The following is an 18,768-nucleotide window of genomic DNA, read 5'->3' on the forward strand; positions in this document are numbered from 1 at the left end:
ACAGAACACGTGTATTTCTACACCGTGCTGGTGGTGTATTGCGGAGGGTAAAGTCATTTGATGACAACGGCGCCCTGCTGCCGAGTGTGATGCAAACAGCGCCACAGTCGTGGCAAGGACAGGATAAAAGGAGGTGCCATGGGACCGGGGAGGGGGGGGGGGGGGGGGGGGGGGAGGACACGGAGGCTCAAAGACTCAAAGCCAGGAAGAGAACACAGTCAAACGGAGGCCGGCGATTATGAACATGGGCACAAAGGATAAACCAAATGAGAGAGAGAGAGAGAGGGGAGAGAGAGTGGAGGGGGGTGGGGTGTCCGTCGGGAGACACTTTCTGACCACACAGGGGGGGGGGGGGGGGGGGGGGACAAAGGAAATATAGGACTGAGATCTGAGAGGAAAAGGAGGCTACATGGGCAGCATAATGTCATGTGCATACCGGTACTTGAGGCCCCTGCTCTGTGTGTGTGTGTGTGTGTGTGTGTGTGTGTGTGCGCATGTGTGCGTGTGTGCGTGTGTGTGTGTGTGTGTGTGTGTGTGTGTTGTGTGTGTGTGTGTGTGTGTGTGTGTTGTGTGTGTGTGTGTGTGTGTGTGTGTGTGTGTGTGTGTGTGTGTGTGTGTGTGTGTGTGTGTGTGTCGACAGACGGCATGTGTGCATTAGACAGAGGCACCTTTAAGAAATGAGTGAGGAGGGGAGACGGGGCAAAAAGAAATGAAACGGCCGTATCTTAGCGAGTCTGAGCGGGAGACAGACTGGGGGGCAGAGAGGACAGGATCAATAGCGTCTGTCACCCCTCAGCTGCCAGTTTGAAAGGCGAGACTGTACGCCTCCCAAGCCGCATGATCTGCGTTGCTTAACAAACCGCATTAATGACCCGCCATTGATCTGATCTGAGTCCTTTTACTTTCTAGTTATTTCTTTTATTTTCAGTCGATGACAGATGGAGACAGGGATGAGGGAAGTGGGGGGGGGGGGGGGGGTAATGTCTTCTTTTTTTATTTTAAGGACAAGTTAAAAAACTGCCCCTCGCCACTTTCTCCTTCACTTGTCTGCCTCTCTTTATCCGCCCCTTAAGAACGACGGCACAGACGGCTGAACCTCTCGTCTTGAAGTTAGTGGCACTTATTTGGTACGTTTCTTTTTTTTCTTTTCTCTTTTTTTTTATCTTAGATTAAAAAACTAAAACAAATGGAGAGAAAAAAAATGTATCCCAAGCAAATACGGTTGTGTTGGTTATTTCTAAAATAAAATATTTCTCCTTTTCTATTATTTCAATTCCTTTCATAATTCAAAACATTTTGAATCACAAAGCAATCTTCTCAGTAATCAAATGGCCCAATCAGAATCCCAGTCATCACGCACACATTATTATTATTATTATTATTATATTATTATTATTATTATTATTATTATTATTATTATTATTATTATTATTATTATTATTATTATTATTATTATTATTATTATTATTATTATTATTATTATTATTATTATTATTATTATTATTATTATTATTATTATTATTATTATTATTATTATTATTATTATTATTATTATTATTATTATTATTATTATTATTATTATTATTATTATTATTATTATTATTATTATTATTATTATTAATAATAATAATAATAATAATTTATAATCTTTTTTTTTCTTTTACAATTACACTTTGTTATTTTGTTTTATTACAAACCACATCAGAACAACTGCAACCCCTCATCATGTTCTGACACAGTTTAGGTACAAATGTCCATCTGTCCCTCCTTTATTATTCCCCCTGTTTTTGAAACCCAGTAACCATATAACCTTATAATGACCAAGTGAAGGGTTTGTGAATAATACTGAATAAGTTACACCACCATATAAATAAAACCAAAGAGAGAGTAAGAAAAGTGCATTCTAGTGGTTTTCCGTCATCCATAATATTTAGCCAAGTTCGTCCTCTCATCCCTCCCCTTCTCACCCTCCCTCCCTCCCTCCCTCCCTCCCTTCCTCCCTCCCTCCCTCCCTCCCTCCCTCCCTCCCTCCCCTCCCTCCCTCCCTCCCTCCCTCCCTCCCTCCCTCCCTCCCTCCCTCCCTCCCTCCCTCCTCTATCCCCCTCACTCCATCCCTCTCCCCACCCCTCTCTCCGCTGCGCCCCGTACCTCGGGGCTGCAGTCGGGCGTGGCAGTGCCCCCGTTGAAGTGGTTCTGCAGCAGGAAGGGGGAGCTGGCCATGTCCAGCAGAGGGTAGTTAACCAGCACCACCTTGCTGAAGTTGAACTTGTAGGTGAAACGCTTCCCTTTGGTCTTGTGCAAAATGCGCTTGTTGTAGTAGTACCTGCAGAAAGAGGATGGATATCCGCGGGAGGAAGGAGGTCGAGGAGGGATGGGTGAGAGGGATGGGTGAGAGGGGGAAGAGCAGAGGGAAGGATTCATGTAAGACTCACATCAAGGTGTTCTGTAATATCACTGATGTTTTCTCTAGTGCTTTAGGGCCACGGTCTCCCACGGTTTTTATTTATCCCCCCGTCCTCCAACAAATCATTTCACGTCTGCCTGCCTATGGATTCACTATGAAATGGTTCCATAAAGGCCCATTTTATTCTCCAGTTAACGGACAGCGAGCCGAGCCGCTGAGCCCCGGAGAGCCGGAGGTTACGCACCCTCCTCGACATACAGCGAGCGTTACAAACGAGCCAGACAAAAGTGTTGCCTCCACGATGCATAATGTATACGGGCCAACAACTCGCAAAGAGCTGCCACTGCGTTCGCTGAGAGGTGGCACAACAAGAGGTGTCTCTCCACGGTAACCACCTCAGGTGTCTCCCGCTGGGCACGTCGACACGTCGCAATGCCAGTTTCCTGTGCCACCCACCGAGGTGTCAAAACCCACAGTCTGCCAGGATGCCAGGTTGTTCCACAGCAAAAGGCGATACTGCATGCCATCTGGTTCAGGTACGGAGCGGGTATTCAGGTAAATGGGATGGAGGTGTGTGTGTGTGTGTGTGTGTGTGTGTGTGTGTGTGTGTGTGTGTGTGTGTGTGTGTGTGTGTGTGGTGTGTGTGTGTGTGTGTGTGTGTGTGTGTGTGTGTGTGTGTCTGTGTGTGTGTGTGTGTGTGTGTGTGTGTGTGTGTGAGTCTGTCTGTCTGTCTGTCTGTCTGTCTGTCTGTCTGTCTGTCTGTCTGTCTGTCTGTCTGTGTGTGTGTGTGTGTGTGTGTGTGTGTGTGCGTGCGTGCGTGCGTGCGTGCGTGCGTGCGTGTGTGTGTGTGTCTGTGTGTCTGTGTGTGTGTGTGTGTGTGTGTGTGTGTGTGAGTCTGTCTGTCTGTCTGTCTGTCTGTCTGTCTGTCTGTCTGTCTGTCTGTCTGTCTGTCTGTCTGTCTGTCTGTCTGTCTGTGTGTGTGTGTGTGTGTGGTGTGTGTGTGTGTGCGTGCGTGCGTGCGTGCATGCGTGCGTGCGTGCGTGCGTGCGTGCGTGTGTGTGTGTGGGGGGGGGGGGGAGTTGTGGTATGTGATAGGAGTTGTAATCTTGTACGACGCCTTGTTTAAGTTTCGTTTAAAATACCCGCAGCAGGTACGAAGTACGTTACATTGCCTCAGCGTTCAATATTGGTGGCCATTACGCTCGTCATTATGCAGAATATAGCATATCATTATATCAAAGAGCACAGCGGCGTGTGTCAGCATGTAAACGCAGCAGCGCAGCGCCGCGCACTGATGTGTAAGTGTTTTGCTTTGCGTGGCAATTGTGCCGTGGCCCTTAATTGAGCAATTAAGTGAGGCTAATCAAGGAGGCTAATTATGGCCCCAGCCAATTCATAACAATTAGACCCTTACGACAGCCCCCATTAACAAGAGGCCAGAGGAAAGGAGGGGGTGGGGTGTGTGCGTGCGTGTGTGGGGGGTGCTAAGTCTGTACGCTCTCATCTGCATAAGAAAACTAGTGGTGGGGGGGGGGGGGGGGGGTGATGTATAGTACTGTAGGTATAGCCTATACAGTATATGTAGGCCTAGTGCTTAAATCACCATAGGCCAGGTTCGTGCCAAAGGGGGTTTTCTGGGGGAAGACTTAGTGTATTCTCTGAAAGTCCCAAGCAATTTCACATGGGGGCTTAATTTTGAAATCCCTATTGAATTTGTTATGCTGCGCTTTAATGATGAACTTTCCATTAGGATGTCGACAGATAAGGTGAAATTGAAGGTATTGACGTTCATTTCCCCCGGAGAGACCTTGTGTTTATCTTTCCAGGTTTTGACTAAAATGGCAAGAGGAGTTGAGTATGGATCCACTCCCAACAATAGTAAACATCGTCCTAATGTATGTAAACAACGGGCTGATAAACAGTTCCATTTATTTGAAAGGAGGAACAACTGGATTAATTTGATAACAGCTGTTGATATTGATTGACATTCCGAATGTTGGTGTTTTCTGATGACGCTGAGAGATGATGTACACGCACGCGCACACACGCACACACACACACACACACACACACACACACACACACACACACACACACACACACACACACACACACACACACACACACACACACACACACACACACACACACACACACACACACACACACACACACACACACACTCACACATAGGCATAAAGTCGGACATCTCTTATCATACCTACATACCTCTCAAAGAGTACCTACAGGGGGCTGCAATTCGAAACTGCCCCGGTAAATGTCCAACCCCCCCCCCCACCCAACCCCCTCCAATGTACAGTTTCTTCCCCCTCAAATGTATATATTTCTTTTAGGATCTATGTCTCTTAAACAGTACTGTATATTTGTATGTCTTGTATGTCATAAATGTCTGGATGTAACAGTACTGTATGTCGTAAGGGTGTAAAGGTACATGTATCTGTACCGAACCGAACCGTTTCAGTTTGTGTACCGTACCGTACGGCTGTGTAGTGTACCGAACGAATACAACGGTATGTTAACCACTAACGACCGCCCACCGGGGGCTGTTTTTTTCACAATCTAATATAATAATGATTCATTATTAAAAAAAATATATATCATCAAGTCGATTATTAATTTCAATATAGAATATTCGTTGACAGCCCTAAAAGTACAATTAGTTACTGCACACTACATCACCCCTGAGTGGAACATGGAAAGCCAAACTTCTCCCCACTGTACCGAAAATCCGCACCGAACCGTGACTTCAAAACCGCGTGTACCGTTACACCCCTGGTATGTCGTGTATGTCATAAATGTCATGATGAATTGAAAATGGGGGACCCTGATGGTATCTGCATCCCCTTAACAATAGGGATGTCCGATATTATCGGCCTACCTATATTATCGGCCGATATCGGCATTAAAATGTGATATCGGAAAATATCGGTATCGGTTTTCAATTTTTTTTTTTTTTTTCTTTTTTTTTTTTTTACATTTCTATAACCTTTATTTACCCAGGCAAGCAAGTAAGAACAAATTCTGATTTTATTTATTGTCAAAAGTATGCATAATGTTGTGTTAATTCCACAACAAGAGATATGTAATGTTAATTACCTGAAATTATTCCATTTTTTGGGGGGGGGGGGGAACCCTGCATATATCGGTATCGGTTGATATCGGTTGATATCGGTATCGGAAATTAAGAGTTGGACAATATCGGTATATCGGTATCGGTAAAAAAGCCAATATCGAGCATCCCTAATTAACAATTATGTGTATTGAGCCGTACTGTATTGTTGTACCCATTCTGCAATCTGTTAATAAAGTTTTCAATCAATCAATCAATCAATCAATACCGTAGTGCTCTGCTCAGCTTGTCATAGTTCATATGAGGTTTGCACTTCCTGGCCCCCCACAGCCGGGCCACCTCGTCCGGGTCCTTGATGACGAACTCCCCGTAGTCCCCTGCCAGGCGATCACCCCGTGGTACTCCTCCTTCTGGAGCAGCTCCAGGATGAAGTGCCACAGCTGGATCTGTCTGGAGCCGGGGCTTGACTCAGGCTTGTAGGCCCAGTCTGGGAAGGCGATGCCTGGTGGGAAGAGGGTAGCAGGAAAGTGGGGGGAGGAGGAGGAGATGGGGGGAAAGGGTTAAGGCCTGTCGGGTTTCCTGGTGCTCGCCAGGGGGATAACTGTCTGGATGACTGATGAGTGATGGAGGTGGAGGGATGATGTGTTTAATATCACAGCACGTGCCTAAAGCAATGTTAGTCTGCGCTAATGCCCCCCAGCCTCAACAGATTGGTCAGTGGGATGATGACAGGTCTCTGCCAGAGATCTGATGGATGCTGCTCGAGCTGGAATTCTAAGGGTCCACTCCACACACATCTAATAGAATTAAGTAGCTCCTTACAAAGTAATGCCGGCACTCACTATAGGCCTGGTAGAAGAAAGTAAATAAATATATATTTTAAAATGTTTCGGGATGTAATTATTTCCAAAGTATCACGATGATCACATGTCTTTGTCAGGTGATGGGTGTAGTTTCAGGAATAAATTCAAAGGTGTTGGCCAGACATCAGGCTGTAGCTCTCTGCATTAAGGTGAGGTTACACCTATTCACCTGTAGTCCCCCGATGATGGGCCTGTTAGTCAGCTATACCCACTAGTTTCAAGTTCAAGTTTCTTTAATAGTTGTCATACAGAAGTACAGAATACTTTTATACAAAATGCTTCTTACTGTTACGCTCCAGAGACTGTGCAAGACAAGATAAGTATGAAATAAAATAACATAGTATAGCATGTAAATTAGAAGTAAAAAAAAATGAGGTCACAGTGTTCAGTATAGACATATGTACAATATTCGATGCAGAATAGACGTAACTGAGTTACCATATAATATACAATATACTATGCAGTGTACTAATATACAATACTATATAGTGCAAGGCAGAAATGGGATGAGGTGCAATTTAGGTACAATTTACAGTAAGGTGTACGAGTTGTAGTGCAAATCCTTTATCAATAAATATAAAGTGTGTTTGTGTGATCTAAAGTGTGGAGAGTGGGTGCTGCAGTGTGTTGTTTGTTTAAGTGAGTGTGTGCGTGTGGGTGTGTGTGCTGTGTGCATTTGATGGTTGTTGCATAGTGTTTATTGTTCGTTTAGCAGCCTGATGGCCTGGGGATAGAAGCTTCTTCTGAGTCTTTCTGTGCTCGCCTTAAAACTCCGGTATCGCTTGCCTGACCGCAGCAGTTCAAAGAGTATGAAACATATACACACACAAAGTAATGATCCCCACTCCCTCCCTCGGGCACTGACCTGGCGTCCACAGAGCGGGCACCGGGGGGAGCAGTAGGTCACTGACGCAGTTACAGTCCATGCCTCCTCGACTCCTAGACGACGACAAGGGCAGAGGGAGCAGAGACGGAAGATGATGGTAAAATGCCAGCATGGTAAAAGTTCCCCCATATATATATATATATATATATAGTAGGTTTCCTACATTCTGAACAGAGAAATAGTAAGAAGAAATAAATGCAGAAGAAAAGACGAGACCTTCATTTGTCCTTGTGAGAAAATAACGCCAGTGAGATTGTAAAATTTCAACAAACAACCCGGGCGGCCGGCCTTGGCACTTTATTTTAGTTGGCCGAAGGAGAGAGTTGGTGAGTGATAACAAGTTTGTGCAATTCAAGAGCTGGTGAGAAAGGTGAGTAAAATTGAAAACTGAGAGATTGCGTAAATATCTGAGGGCAAGATGTGGGGTCAAGAAAATACCTTAAATCGATATGAAACATGACAGGGTGGAATATATATATGTTTTTTTTTTTTTGTAGAGATCAGGTTTGATGGATGTGGTCTTTGTGTGCCCACTGGAGGCTGTGTCTGATGCAACTGGGTGGACATGGTACGTGGGGTACGTCTATACATGGGAGAAATTTAAACAACTTCTGAATAAACAAGATGATAATGGAGGATCAACTGTGCATTTAAATCAATTAAATTAAATCGATAATGATATCTTAAACAATAATAAATAAATAGATAATTACATAATTAAATGTAGAGAGATATATCTAAATTAGTAAACAAAATCATTTTGAAATAAATACACAATATCAACACATTATGTTATATTATTTCACGATTGTTGTCTTCATAATAATATGATTGTTTATTTATGTATTTGTCATGATAAGAACAGGTTTTATTTTCACGTGACGTTTCATAAAGACACTATTATATATTCCTGACAACGTTTCAGAGTGGCTTCTCCCTGTTGCTTTGTCTCTCCTCCTTTCTATTTCCTAATGACACTTTTCATGACGGAGTGTCAATCAGCACGAATGGGGGCGGGGTCAGGTTTCATGACGGAGTGTCAATCAGCACGAATGGGGGCGGGGTCAGGTTTCATGACGGAGTGTCAATCAGCACAAATGGGGGCGGGATCAGGTTTCGCACACACGTTCAGACCAAAGCGGAAAAACAACCAACTGACAGAGTGACCAAAAGAGCTGCTGGGTGCAGCTAAAAAAAACAGAAGACAAATTACAGTCGGGGTGCATAACTTCCTGTGCTAGCTAACGTTTTGATCAACTCATTGAGTGATTACTAACTTATATGACTAGCACTTGTAGACCTATCTGTCTAATGTATTTAGTGTGATAAAATAATATGTGAAAAATAAATAATAATAATTATTATTATTTTGCCAAAGTTGCAAGAGACAGTTTGACACCTGAATAAGAAATGTACAAGTTTCAAGTTCAAGTTTCTTTAATAGTTGTCATACAGAAGTACAGAATACTTTTATACAAAATGCTTCTTACTGTTTCGCTCCAGAGACTGTGTTAGACAAGATAGTATGAAATAAAATAGTATAGCATGTAAAATAGAAATAAAAATAGAGGTCACAGTGTTCAGTATAGACATATGTACAATGTTCGATGCAGAATAGAAGTAACTGAGTTACCATACAATATACAATATATACTATGCAATGTACTAATATTAGTGCTGTCAAACGATTAAAATATTTAACTCGATTAATCGCATGATTGTTCATAGTTAACTCGCGATTAATCGCAAATTAATCGCATTTTTTTTTTTTAACCTTAAACAGATATTTTTCAAGTTCCAAGTTTTAATACTCTTATCAACATGCGAGTCAACAAATGCTTGCTTTATGCAGCCATTTAACACAAAAGGATGACCCTCATGCATTGCAAATTTGCATCAAATTCAAAACAGAGTGATGCACAAAATAACTTAAAAGAAAATAATAATTTAAAACAATGAATAAAGTGTGCATGAAATAATAGGGGAAAGAAAACGTTAGGAACTTGTTACATTCACACACACAAGGGCTGATTAATCACACACCCCCCTCTTTCCCTCACACACACACTCTCCCAGCTCTTTTTCTCTTTTGCCCCTTCCTCATTTCTCTCACCCCCCTCTCTCTCTATATCTCACACACACACACACACACACACACACACACACACACACACACACACACACACACACACACACACACACACACACACACACACACACACACACACACACACACACACACACACACACACACACACACACACACACACACACACACACACACACACACACACTTCAGAAACAAACATAGTATCAATGAGAGCATCAATAATACACCTGAGTGAAGTCTAGTAAAAAAAAAAAAAAAAAAAAAAAATTTTAGTTAATCTTGAGTTAAAAAAATTAGTGGCATTAATAGAATCGGGAGTTAACGCGATATTAACGCGATATATTTGACAGCCTTAACTAATATACAATACTATATAGTGCAGAGCAGAAATGGGATGAGGTACAATTTAGGTACAATTTACAGTAAGGTGTGCGAGTTGTAGTGCAAATCCTTTACCAATAAATATAAATATAAAGTGTAAAGTGTGTTTAGGTGTTCTAAAGTGTGTAAAGTGGGTGCTGCAGTGAGTTGCCCGTTTAAAGTGAGTGTGTGCGTGTGGATGTGTGTGCTGTGTGCATTTGATGGTTGCTGCATAGTTTTTATTGTTCGTTGAGCAGCCTGATGGTCTGGGGATAGAAGCTTCTTCTGAGTCTTTCTGTGCTCGCCTTAAGACTCCGGTATCGCTTGCCTGACCGCAGCAGTTCAAAGAGGCAGTTGTTCGGGTGGCGTGCAGTACGTGCAGTACAGTTTTGTACCAACACCTCTTATGGGATCCCCTTACTGCTGGATCATGAGGGGGGGAAACCCTCATTTGAAATGTTTAATAATGTGGCACTTCAGCAGTTAAACCTCATTATACTTGAATTGATATTTGCATACTTATTACTGATATTCAGGACAAGGTAGGCCAGCTCCATGTACCCCATCCCTTACCAATTCTTCATCTCTCTCTCTTCTCTCTCTCTCTCTCTCTCGCTCTCTGTCTCCATGTTTTGACACACACACACACACACACACACACACACACACACACACACACACACACACACACACACACACACACACACACACACACACACACACACACACACACACACACACACACACACACACACACACACACACACACACACACACACACACACACACACACACACACACACACACACACACACACACACACACACACACACACACACACACACACACACACACACACACACACACACACACCAGGACTTTGTGGACCAGCCACTCTTTCATATTACCAATCATGTCAAAAGGTGTTTGTACCGGCTGTGTGTATTTTCTCAAGAGCAGGTGGCGCCCATTGTGTTGGCATGAAAGGAAAACACATTATTTGCTTGTAATTTAATCATTAAAAAAAAGACTTTAAAAGTCAAAGTTTAATCCTTTGATGTTTTATTCTGTACATTCTGTATGTAATGCAGATGTATGTTGATTCAGGATGGTGTGTGACAACAAGTACAGCCAGTAGTATTTTCAAATAGGCTTTATTGGCATGAAATATTAACATAGTAGTATAGTCAATTTATCAGGTCATTGCACCATAATAATTGACTGTACCATGATATGGCAGCGTTATTAGTTCAAGTTCAAGTTCAAGTTCTTTAATAGTTGTCATACAGAAGTACAGAATACTTTCATACAAAATGCTTCTTACTGTTACGCTCCAGAGACTGTGCTAGACAAGATAGTATCAAATAACATAATAACATAATATAGCATGAATTTAGAAGAAGAAAATGAGGTCACAGTGTTCGGTATAGACATATGTACAATGTTCTGAGTTACCATATAATATACAATACACAATACTATGCAGTGTACTAATGTACAGTACTATCTAGTGCAAAGCAGAAATGGGATGAGGTACAATTTTAGGTACAATTTACAGTAAGGTGTACGAGTTGTAGTGCAATCCTTCATCCATAAATATAAAGTGTGGGGAGTGGGTGCTACAGTGTGTTTGTTTAAAGTGGGTGTGTGCTATAAGTGTGTGGAGTGGGTGCTACAGTGTGTTTGTTTAAAGTGAGTGTGTGCGTGTGGATGTGTGTGCTATGTGCGTTTGGTGGTTGTTGTTGTGTAGTGTTCATTCATTGTTCGTTTAGCAGCCTGATGGCCTGGGGATAGAAGCTTCTTCTGAGTCTTTCTGTGCTCGCCTTGAGACTCCTGTATCGCTTGCCTGACGGCAGCAGTTCAAAGAGGCAGTTGTTCGGGTGACTGGAGTCTTTAATGATTCTCTTAGCCTTGCCCTTGCAACGCTTGTAGTAGATGTTCTGGAGGGTGGGGAGCCCCCCTCCAATTGTGCGTTCGGCTGAACGTGTCACTCTTTGTAGTCTGCTTTGGTCTTGTGCAGTGCTATTCCCAAACCAGGAGGTGATGTTGCCGGTCAAGATGCTCTCTATTGTACATGAGTAGAAGTTCTTAAGGATCTTCTGGCTGACTTGGAACTTCCTTAGGCGCCTGAGGAAGTAGAGGCGTTGTCGTGCCTTCTTCACAACACTGTTAATGTGTGTGGTCCATGTCAAGTCCTCGGATATGTAGGCTCCGAGGTACTTAAAGCTGTTGACTCTCTCAACCGGTGCCCCGTCGATGCTGAGGGGGCTGTAGTCCTTGACCCCCGACCTCCTGAAGTCCACAATCATCTCCTTTGTTTTGCTGACGTTCAGGGAGAGGCTGTTTTCCTGGCACCATCCCGCCAGGACCTTGACCTCTTCCAGGTAGGCCCTCTCGTCGTTGGCAGAGATCAGGCCCACCACCACTGTGTCGTCAGCAAATTTGACGATTGTATTGCTACTCCGCTGAGCCACACAGTCGTGTGTGTACAGGGAGTAGAGGAGGGGACTCAGAACACAGCCCTGGGGGGCCCTATGTTGAGGGTGATGGATGAGGAGGTGCAGTTGCCTGCTCTCACCACCTGGGGTCTGCCAGTCAGGAAGTCCAAGACCCACTGGCAGAGGTCATAGCCCAAGCCCAGGTCCCTGAGCTTGGCTATGAGTATGGAGGGGACTATGGTATTGAATGCCGAGCTGTAGTCGATGAATAGCATTCTCACATAGTTCCCCTGCCTCTTGTCCAGGTGTGATGCTGCTGTGTGCAGCACATGGGATATGGCGTCCTCCGTGGACCTGTTGGGGCGGTATGCAAATTGCAGGGGGTCCATGTTGATGGGGAGGGAGGAGCAGATGTAGCCCTTTACTAGCTTCTCGAAGCACTTCATGGCTATTACATGAACTGTCTGTCCAGGTACTCGTGGTGGCCTGATCCACAAAGATAAGATAAGATAAGATATTCCTTTATTGATCCCCTTGGGGAAATTCAGGCATCATAGCAGCATGGGGGGAGGGGGGGGGGGGGGGTACAGGTAGTAAAAACAACACAGTGTACAGGTAGTAAAAAACAACACAGGCAGTGTAAACAATTTGGTCAATATGGTCAATATAATTTACTATCTGACTAGCTGAAGAAATATTCACATTATTCACAGTGCCAAGGGCTGTAGGCGTAGAATTGTTGAACTCAAATGGATGAAAATCCCCTCAGACTAAAGATGGCAATCTGCAGTTTAACATTCACCAATGAGACCATGATATAACAATATTTAACTGATAAGTGAAGTAGGCTGAATATGAGGAAATAGATACCCTTGACATGAATGTGACTATACGGTTGATCTACTGAGTATTAGACAGCTGGGGTCAAAGGTCAGAGGAGGAAACCCAGGGACTGAGCGTGGAGTCAGGTGACATCTCTGTGGAGCAGCGTCTCTGCAGGTGAAACCGGTCTTATTTTGACACGCCCTGAGTGGGAGTCGAACCCCGGTCTCCCGCACCGCGGGCGACATCGCAGACCACAAGAGGTGAATTCACCACTTGGTAGTGTGTCTGGATGCCTTTTTTTCCAGGGGGAGTGAGTTGTACTTGCAGTACCGCTACGCACCACAGTCACTTCACAACACTTGAAGTCCATCGTGACTGTGGATATACTCGCGGTACCTCCGTTCAGGGGCGTAGCTGGGGGGGGGGGGTAGTTTTTTTTTTTTTTACTAGACATCACTCAGGTGTATTATTGATGCTCTCATTGATACTATGTTTGTTTCTGAAGTGTGTGTGTGTGTGTGTGTGTGTGTGTGTGTGTGTGTGTGTGTGTGTGTGTGTGTGTGTGTGTGTGTGTGTGTGTGTGTGTGTGTGTGTGTGTGTGTGTGTGTGTGTGTGTGTGTGTGTGTGAGATATATATATAGAGAGAGGGGGGGCTTTGTTAGACTATTGCATTGGTCCATTCATTGAAGATAAAAAATGGCCAAAAAAAATTCCGCTTGCGCGCTTACGTGCGCTCGCATTCACTGGGGGCCTACAAATACATTCTTTCATGGGGCCCAGAATCTGGAGCTACACCCCTGCCTCTGTTACACAGGTTCAGATGTGCCCCTGGCAGGCCCTGTAGAAGGCAACGAGAGAGAGGGGGGGGGGGGGTTATGAGATGGGATACATGAACCTAACCTACCCAACCTTGTCCTGACTTAGAATATTAGTGATAAATATAGAAATATCAATTCAAGTATAATGAAGTTTAACAGTTGAAGTGCTACCTTATGAAACTTAAAAAAGATTGTCCCTCATGATCCAGCAAAAAGGGAATAATATAAGACGTGTGGATACAACACTGCATGTGGTACTCTCTACTCTCTTGGTAAACATTTATTTTTCTTGTTTCCTGCAACTTTGTCCAAATACAACCCCAATGTATATATTATCTTATCACAGTTTACATCTCAAATGCTACACTCATAACTAGTAAACTCCCTCTTCGCCCAAGACAGATAGGTCTAATCACTTGAGTTGATAAAAATTTTTAGCTATAGTGTTGCTAGTTATGAACCCCAACATCATCTTGGGTTTTCTGATGAATGAACTTACGAACATTAGCATTAGCTAGCTAGATAATGTTAGCTAACACTGGGATAGTAATGAACAAAATTACACTCACCTTCACATTTAGCAGTAATGATTCACTCGCGAATCCTAACTATTCCCAAACGAGTTTGGGTCAAAACACCGGCCCATAGCCTAACAAACTGCTGTGGCCTCCAATATCACCACTCTGTGATTGGCTGAGACGTTCTCCACACTGGCTTACCGCTCTCTACTGTTTGTCAGCGTCAAACTGTTAGCTAAAAGCTAATGTTATGCTAGCCAGCCTTATTGTTAACCCTTTACCATCTTCTACGGTTGGAAATCAGTGAATAATAATCTGACAGAATGTTTGTTAAAATAGCTAACTAGCTACTTCATTATCGCCAACATTTTCACCAATAGATTTACGTTAGGGGCACTAGCGTAATGTTAGCTCCCACCATCGGTGCTACGGACAAGGTTCACTGATACACCCTTTCGGGACTGTACAGTAAGTCACGCCAACATCGTTGGACGAGCTAAAGCTCTCGTGTATCTACTATACAGTCCCAAAAGGGGCTAGGTTCACCTCCTGTAAAACAGCAAGGAGTATGAAACTTTTATACATTCTTTGTAAAAGAGGCACAAATACAAAAATGAGGAATGAAACTCCCTATTATTATTATTGAAATATTCAATATTCAAAAGATATTTTGAATGACTGATCTCTTATTTCACACTGTCGTAGGCCTAGGTATTTACATACAGTACCTAACAGGACAACAATGCTAACATTAGCTCCATGGTCAGCCAGGGCTTGACAACCAGTAAAACCAGTAAAAGCACACAAGCACAAATTATGGATCACTTATGTAATATTTTACAATGTTGCCAATTTGACAAATTGACATGCATGTAAGCCAATGAAAATGATGGGGGCAGGGTTTGGAGCTAAACTCGCTTGGGAATAGTTAGGGCGCGATTCACTTAGTGACTGGTTTGAATTTGCCACTCTGTGCTACAGTAGCACGACACTAAAACCATCAGAGCTCAGCTGCAGACTGCAGGGCCCTGTTTCTCGTACCTGGTTCAACTAAGTCGATCAAGATGTCATTATCCAGATTCAGTTAACCCGATGTTCGAAGCCGGGATTTTCCTGTTCCTCGAAGGTGGATTCAGTCTCGTTAACTCGATTCAGACTTGAGACTCAGGCTAAGTGCGCGCGGCCGCTTTAGGTGAAAAGCCAGCATGTATCGATGGCAGAGATCCTGATTCTCTAACGGCATTGATTGATTAATTGATTTAAGACTTTATTGACAGATTGCAATACGGCTCAATCGCCTCGCCGACAAGTTAAATGCGTTATCTATAGGCTAATTCTAAGTCCCTCATTACCTCAATCAATCAGATTATATTTCTTTAAACGTGCCTGCTGGATTGAATAATCAAATGAGATCTTGCTAGCGAAAATAATTAGTTAAACTGTTGAACGGAATTACGATACGGCTCTCTTACCCATTGATTGATGTATAGTCGATCTTTAACTTATCTCCAATTTGGTCTAACGGGTTGTTCTTTTGACTTTCACGCAGACGACCGGGGTTCGAGACCCTAGTCTTTTCCTTCTTTTTGCAATATAGGAATAATTCAATTTGGTGCACGTTGAGAGCTATATAAAGAATGACATCCTCAATGCATGTAGATTTATAATATTTTAACTTAAAACCAGGCTACTTTGGCGTATAATCATTAATATTATATTCAAAAAAATTATATTGGAAACACGGGGTTTTGAACACCGGTCGCTGGGTTGGCAGGCTTGAGCACTACCGCTGCACCACTGGACCAGATGGGATAAATTCATTGTTTATACATTAATGAACGAGAGACCCGTGTTTAGAATATTCTTTATTTTGAATGAAGTTTTATTTCTTTATCCTCATTCATTAATGTGACGTCAACGGCTCATTCAATTTCTCAAATCCGTCAAACAGCGCATCTCATCAGACATCTTAATCCCAGTTACAATTAAAATAACCACGTCATAATGTGTACATCGCACCGAGCGAGCGCCACAGTATATATAACGTGCATTATTTAGGACAAAGTGAATTTAGTATCAGCATTTTGGGTCTATTTTACATTTCAAAAGCCCCCTCTGGAAGAATGGAGCACAAAAACGTAATTCAGAATGGTATAATGCAGATCGTAGACTGTGGGAATAATTTCAGGAAACGGGCTGTCACTTTTTTGCGGGGGCGTGGCGATGGTTCAGGCTAACTTGAACTTAAACTCTGCTTTCGACCAGGCTCAAACTTTTGGATCTGTTGTCATGGTGATTTGGAAAATCCAAGTACGGGGAATCGGAAAGTCCGGCTAACTCAGTTATCCAGTTAAAGTTATCCGGCTAACTCAGTTATCCAGGTACGAGGAACGGGGCCCAGGTCATAGAACACGATTGGAAAGAAAGAAACTTTCCATAGTGTATCATGATAATTTCCTTAACATATTCACTTTCTGAGTCTCATGCACCACAGCAATACTAATTTCCATGAAAATATTATTATCGAAGATTATATGGCAGCCAAATTAATAACATTCAAGAATGTAGATCTAAATGGGAATGGCAAATCTATCAATTCAATTTATGTTCTGCAAGTGCAGGCCGTGCTCTCAGCCAGGCAGTGTAACCGAGAGCAAAGGATTACCTGCAGCTAATAGGTCTAGCCCTAAGGTCCAGCCCTGTTTGTGTTGATTTGACAGACGGCCGCACCATTACGAGAAGTGTCATTATGAAATAAAAAGGAGAAAGAAAACCCACCCTGGAGTGTGTCATTCTGAATAGTGACATTATGAAATGCACACACATTCTTTTGCGAAAATATCATTTGAAAATAAAACCTGTTGTCGTGAAAAATAAATAAATACACATAATCACATTATTAGGAAAGCGGCAATCATGAAATAAATAATATAACATAATAACAGGTTGATATTATGACATTTGTGTTTCAAAATTATTAAATTATTTAAAATTTTATTTAATAATTGACATACATGTATACATTTAATTATGTGATAATGTATTTATTATGACATCATTATTGATTTAATTGTGGCACATTTGGTCCTCCATAGATAATGAGGTAAAAAATGTATGTTTAATGAAAAGATATTTTTCATCAGTATGGAATACAAGAGTGTAATAATAATGGGTGTACAACTGTAGAAAGAAAAGCACAAGTTGTCTCAAATTATATTTTCAACTATAGACTTTTGCATTGACTTTTTTTGTTAAATCAACTAAATATGAGTGATGTACAATTTTTACTTTTTTGTAGAAATGTATTCAACAACAACAACAACAAAAAGCCAATGCAAAAAGGTTACTTGAAAATATAAGTTAAGACAACTAATCTTTTTTTTTTTTTTACAATGTAGGTGAGATGACATAATTATAGTTTTACAAATAATCTGTTGGCTGAATGTAATAATAAAAGTGATGAATGATAAAGTGATGAATGATAAATAAATAAATAAATAAATACTCAAAGTCATGGTTCCAATAAACAATATCACGATTCATATCATACTGTCATAATACTGATTTACTCAACAATAATTCATATTTTTATAATCATGATGTCTGACACATTGGCCGCACAGCTAAGAATGAAGAAATCCAGTCAAGCATTTCAATCACACTATACGTCTCACCAGCAGCCCCCACAGAGTGCCCTGACTCCAAGCACCACAGGTGTGTTTGAAAATCTCCAATGTGAACAAACCATTGATCTCCGCAGCTTTCTCACAATCGCTTCCGACCTATTTTATTATTAGTGAGTGAGCGTTATGAGTGCGCTGTAAAAATAAATAACAGGGGGGGGGGGGGCTTTATTCAAAGGCGGCTTATAATAATAATCTCCTGTAAATAATTACACAGGCGTCTGCCGTGGGAATAGGTGGAGGACCGAGGAGGCCTCTGTGTTTCCGTGACGAGCGTTGAGACTATATACTAGAGGAGATCTAGTTTGGATATTACAGTTTCAACGGGGTTGTTTGACAAAGCTCAGATGGAAGGGATGCCCGGGCGCTACACTGGTATCTGTACTGCTGGCCTCTCCGTCTCTCTCTCCCCTCACTCTCTGCTCCTATTTAATTATGCTCTGTGAATTTTGGATTTTCCCTCCAGCATTGAAATGGAACGTGAATTATTAAGGTGTGTTTGTATAAATTATTATTGCTAACTCCAGGCATTTCTCTCTCTCTCTCACTAACTCTCTCTCTCTCTCTCTCTCTCTCTCTCTCTCTCTCTCTCTCTCTCTCTCTCTCTCTCTCTCTCTTTCTCTCTCTCTCTCTCTCTCTCACTCACTCTCTCTCTCATACACACACACACACACACACACACACACACACACACACACACTCGCTCACCCACTCTCTTTCTAGTCTTTGGACTGTGGCCCTTCCGCTCTCTCTCTCTCTCTCTCTCTCTCTC

The 18,768-nt window shown here is 42.4% G+C and overlaps 1 protein-coding gene across 1 annotated transcript; it reads right to left on the reverse strand.

Annotated features, from left to right (window-relative positions):
- Window positions 1-2,103: 2,103 nt before the first annotated feature.
- On the reverse strand, window positions 2,104-7,284 carry erfl1 (Ets2 repressor factor like 1; the record flags this gene model as incomplete). Its single annotated transcript, XM_084308289.1, is given in 4 exon segments — window positions 2,104-2,323; window positions 5,764-5,875; window positions 5,878-5,997; window positions 7,224-7,284. Coding segments are annotated over 4 exon segments (513 nt in total).
- Window positions 7,285-18,768: the final 11,484 nt, after the last annotated feature.

Source organism: Notolepis coatsorum, assembly GCF_963971535.1.
Source record: "Notolepis coatsorum genome assembly, chromosome: 2".
Taxonomy (NCBI): domain Eukaryota; kingdom Metazoa; phylum Chordata; class Actinopteri; order Aulopiformes; family Paralepididae; genus Notolepis; species Notolepis coatsorum.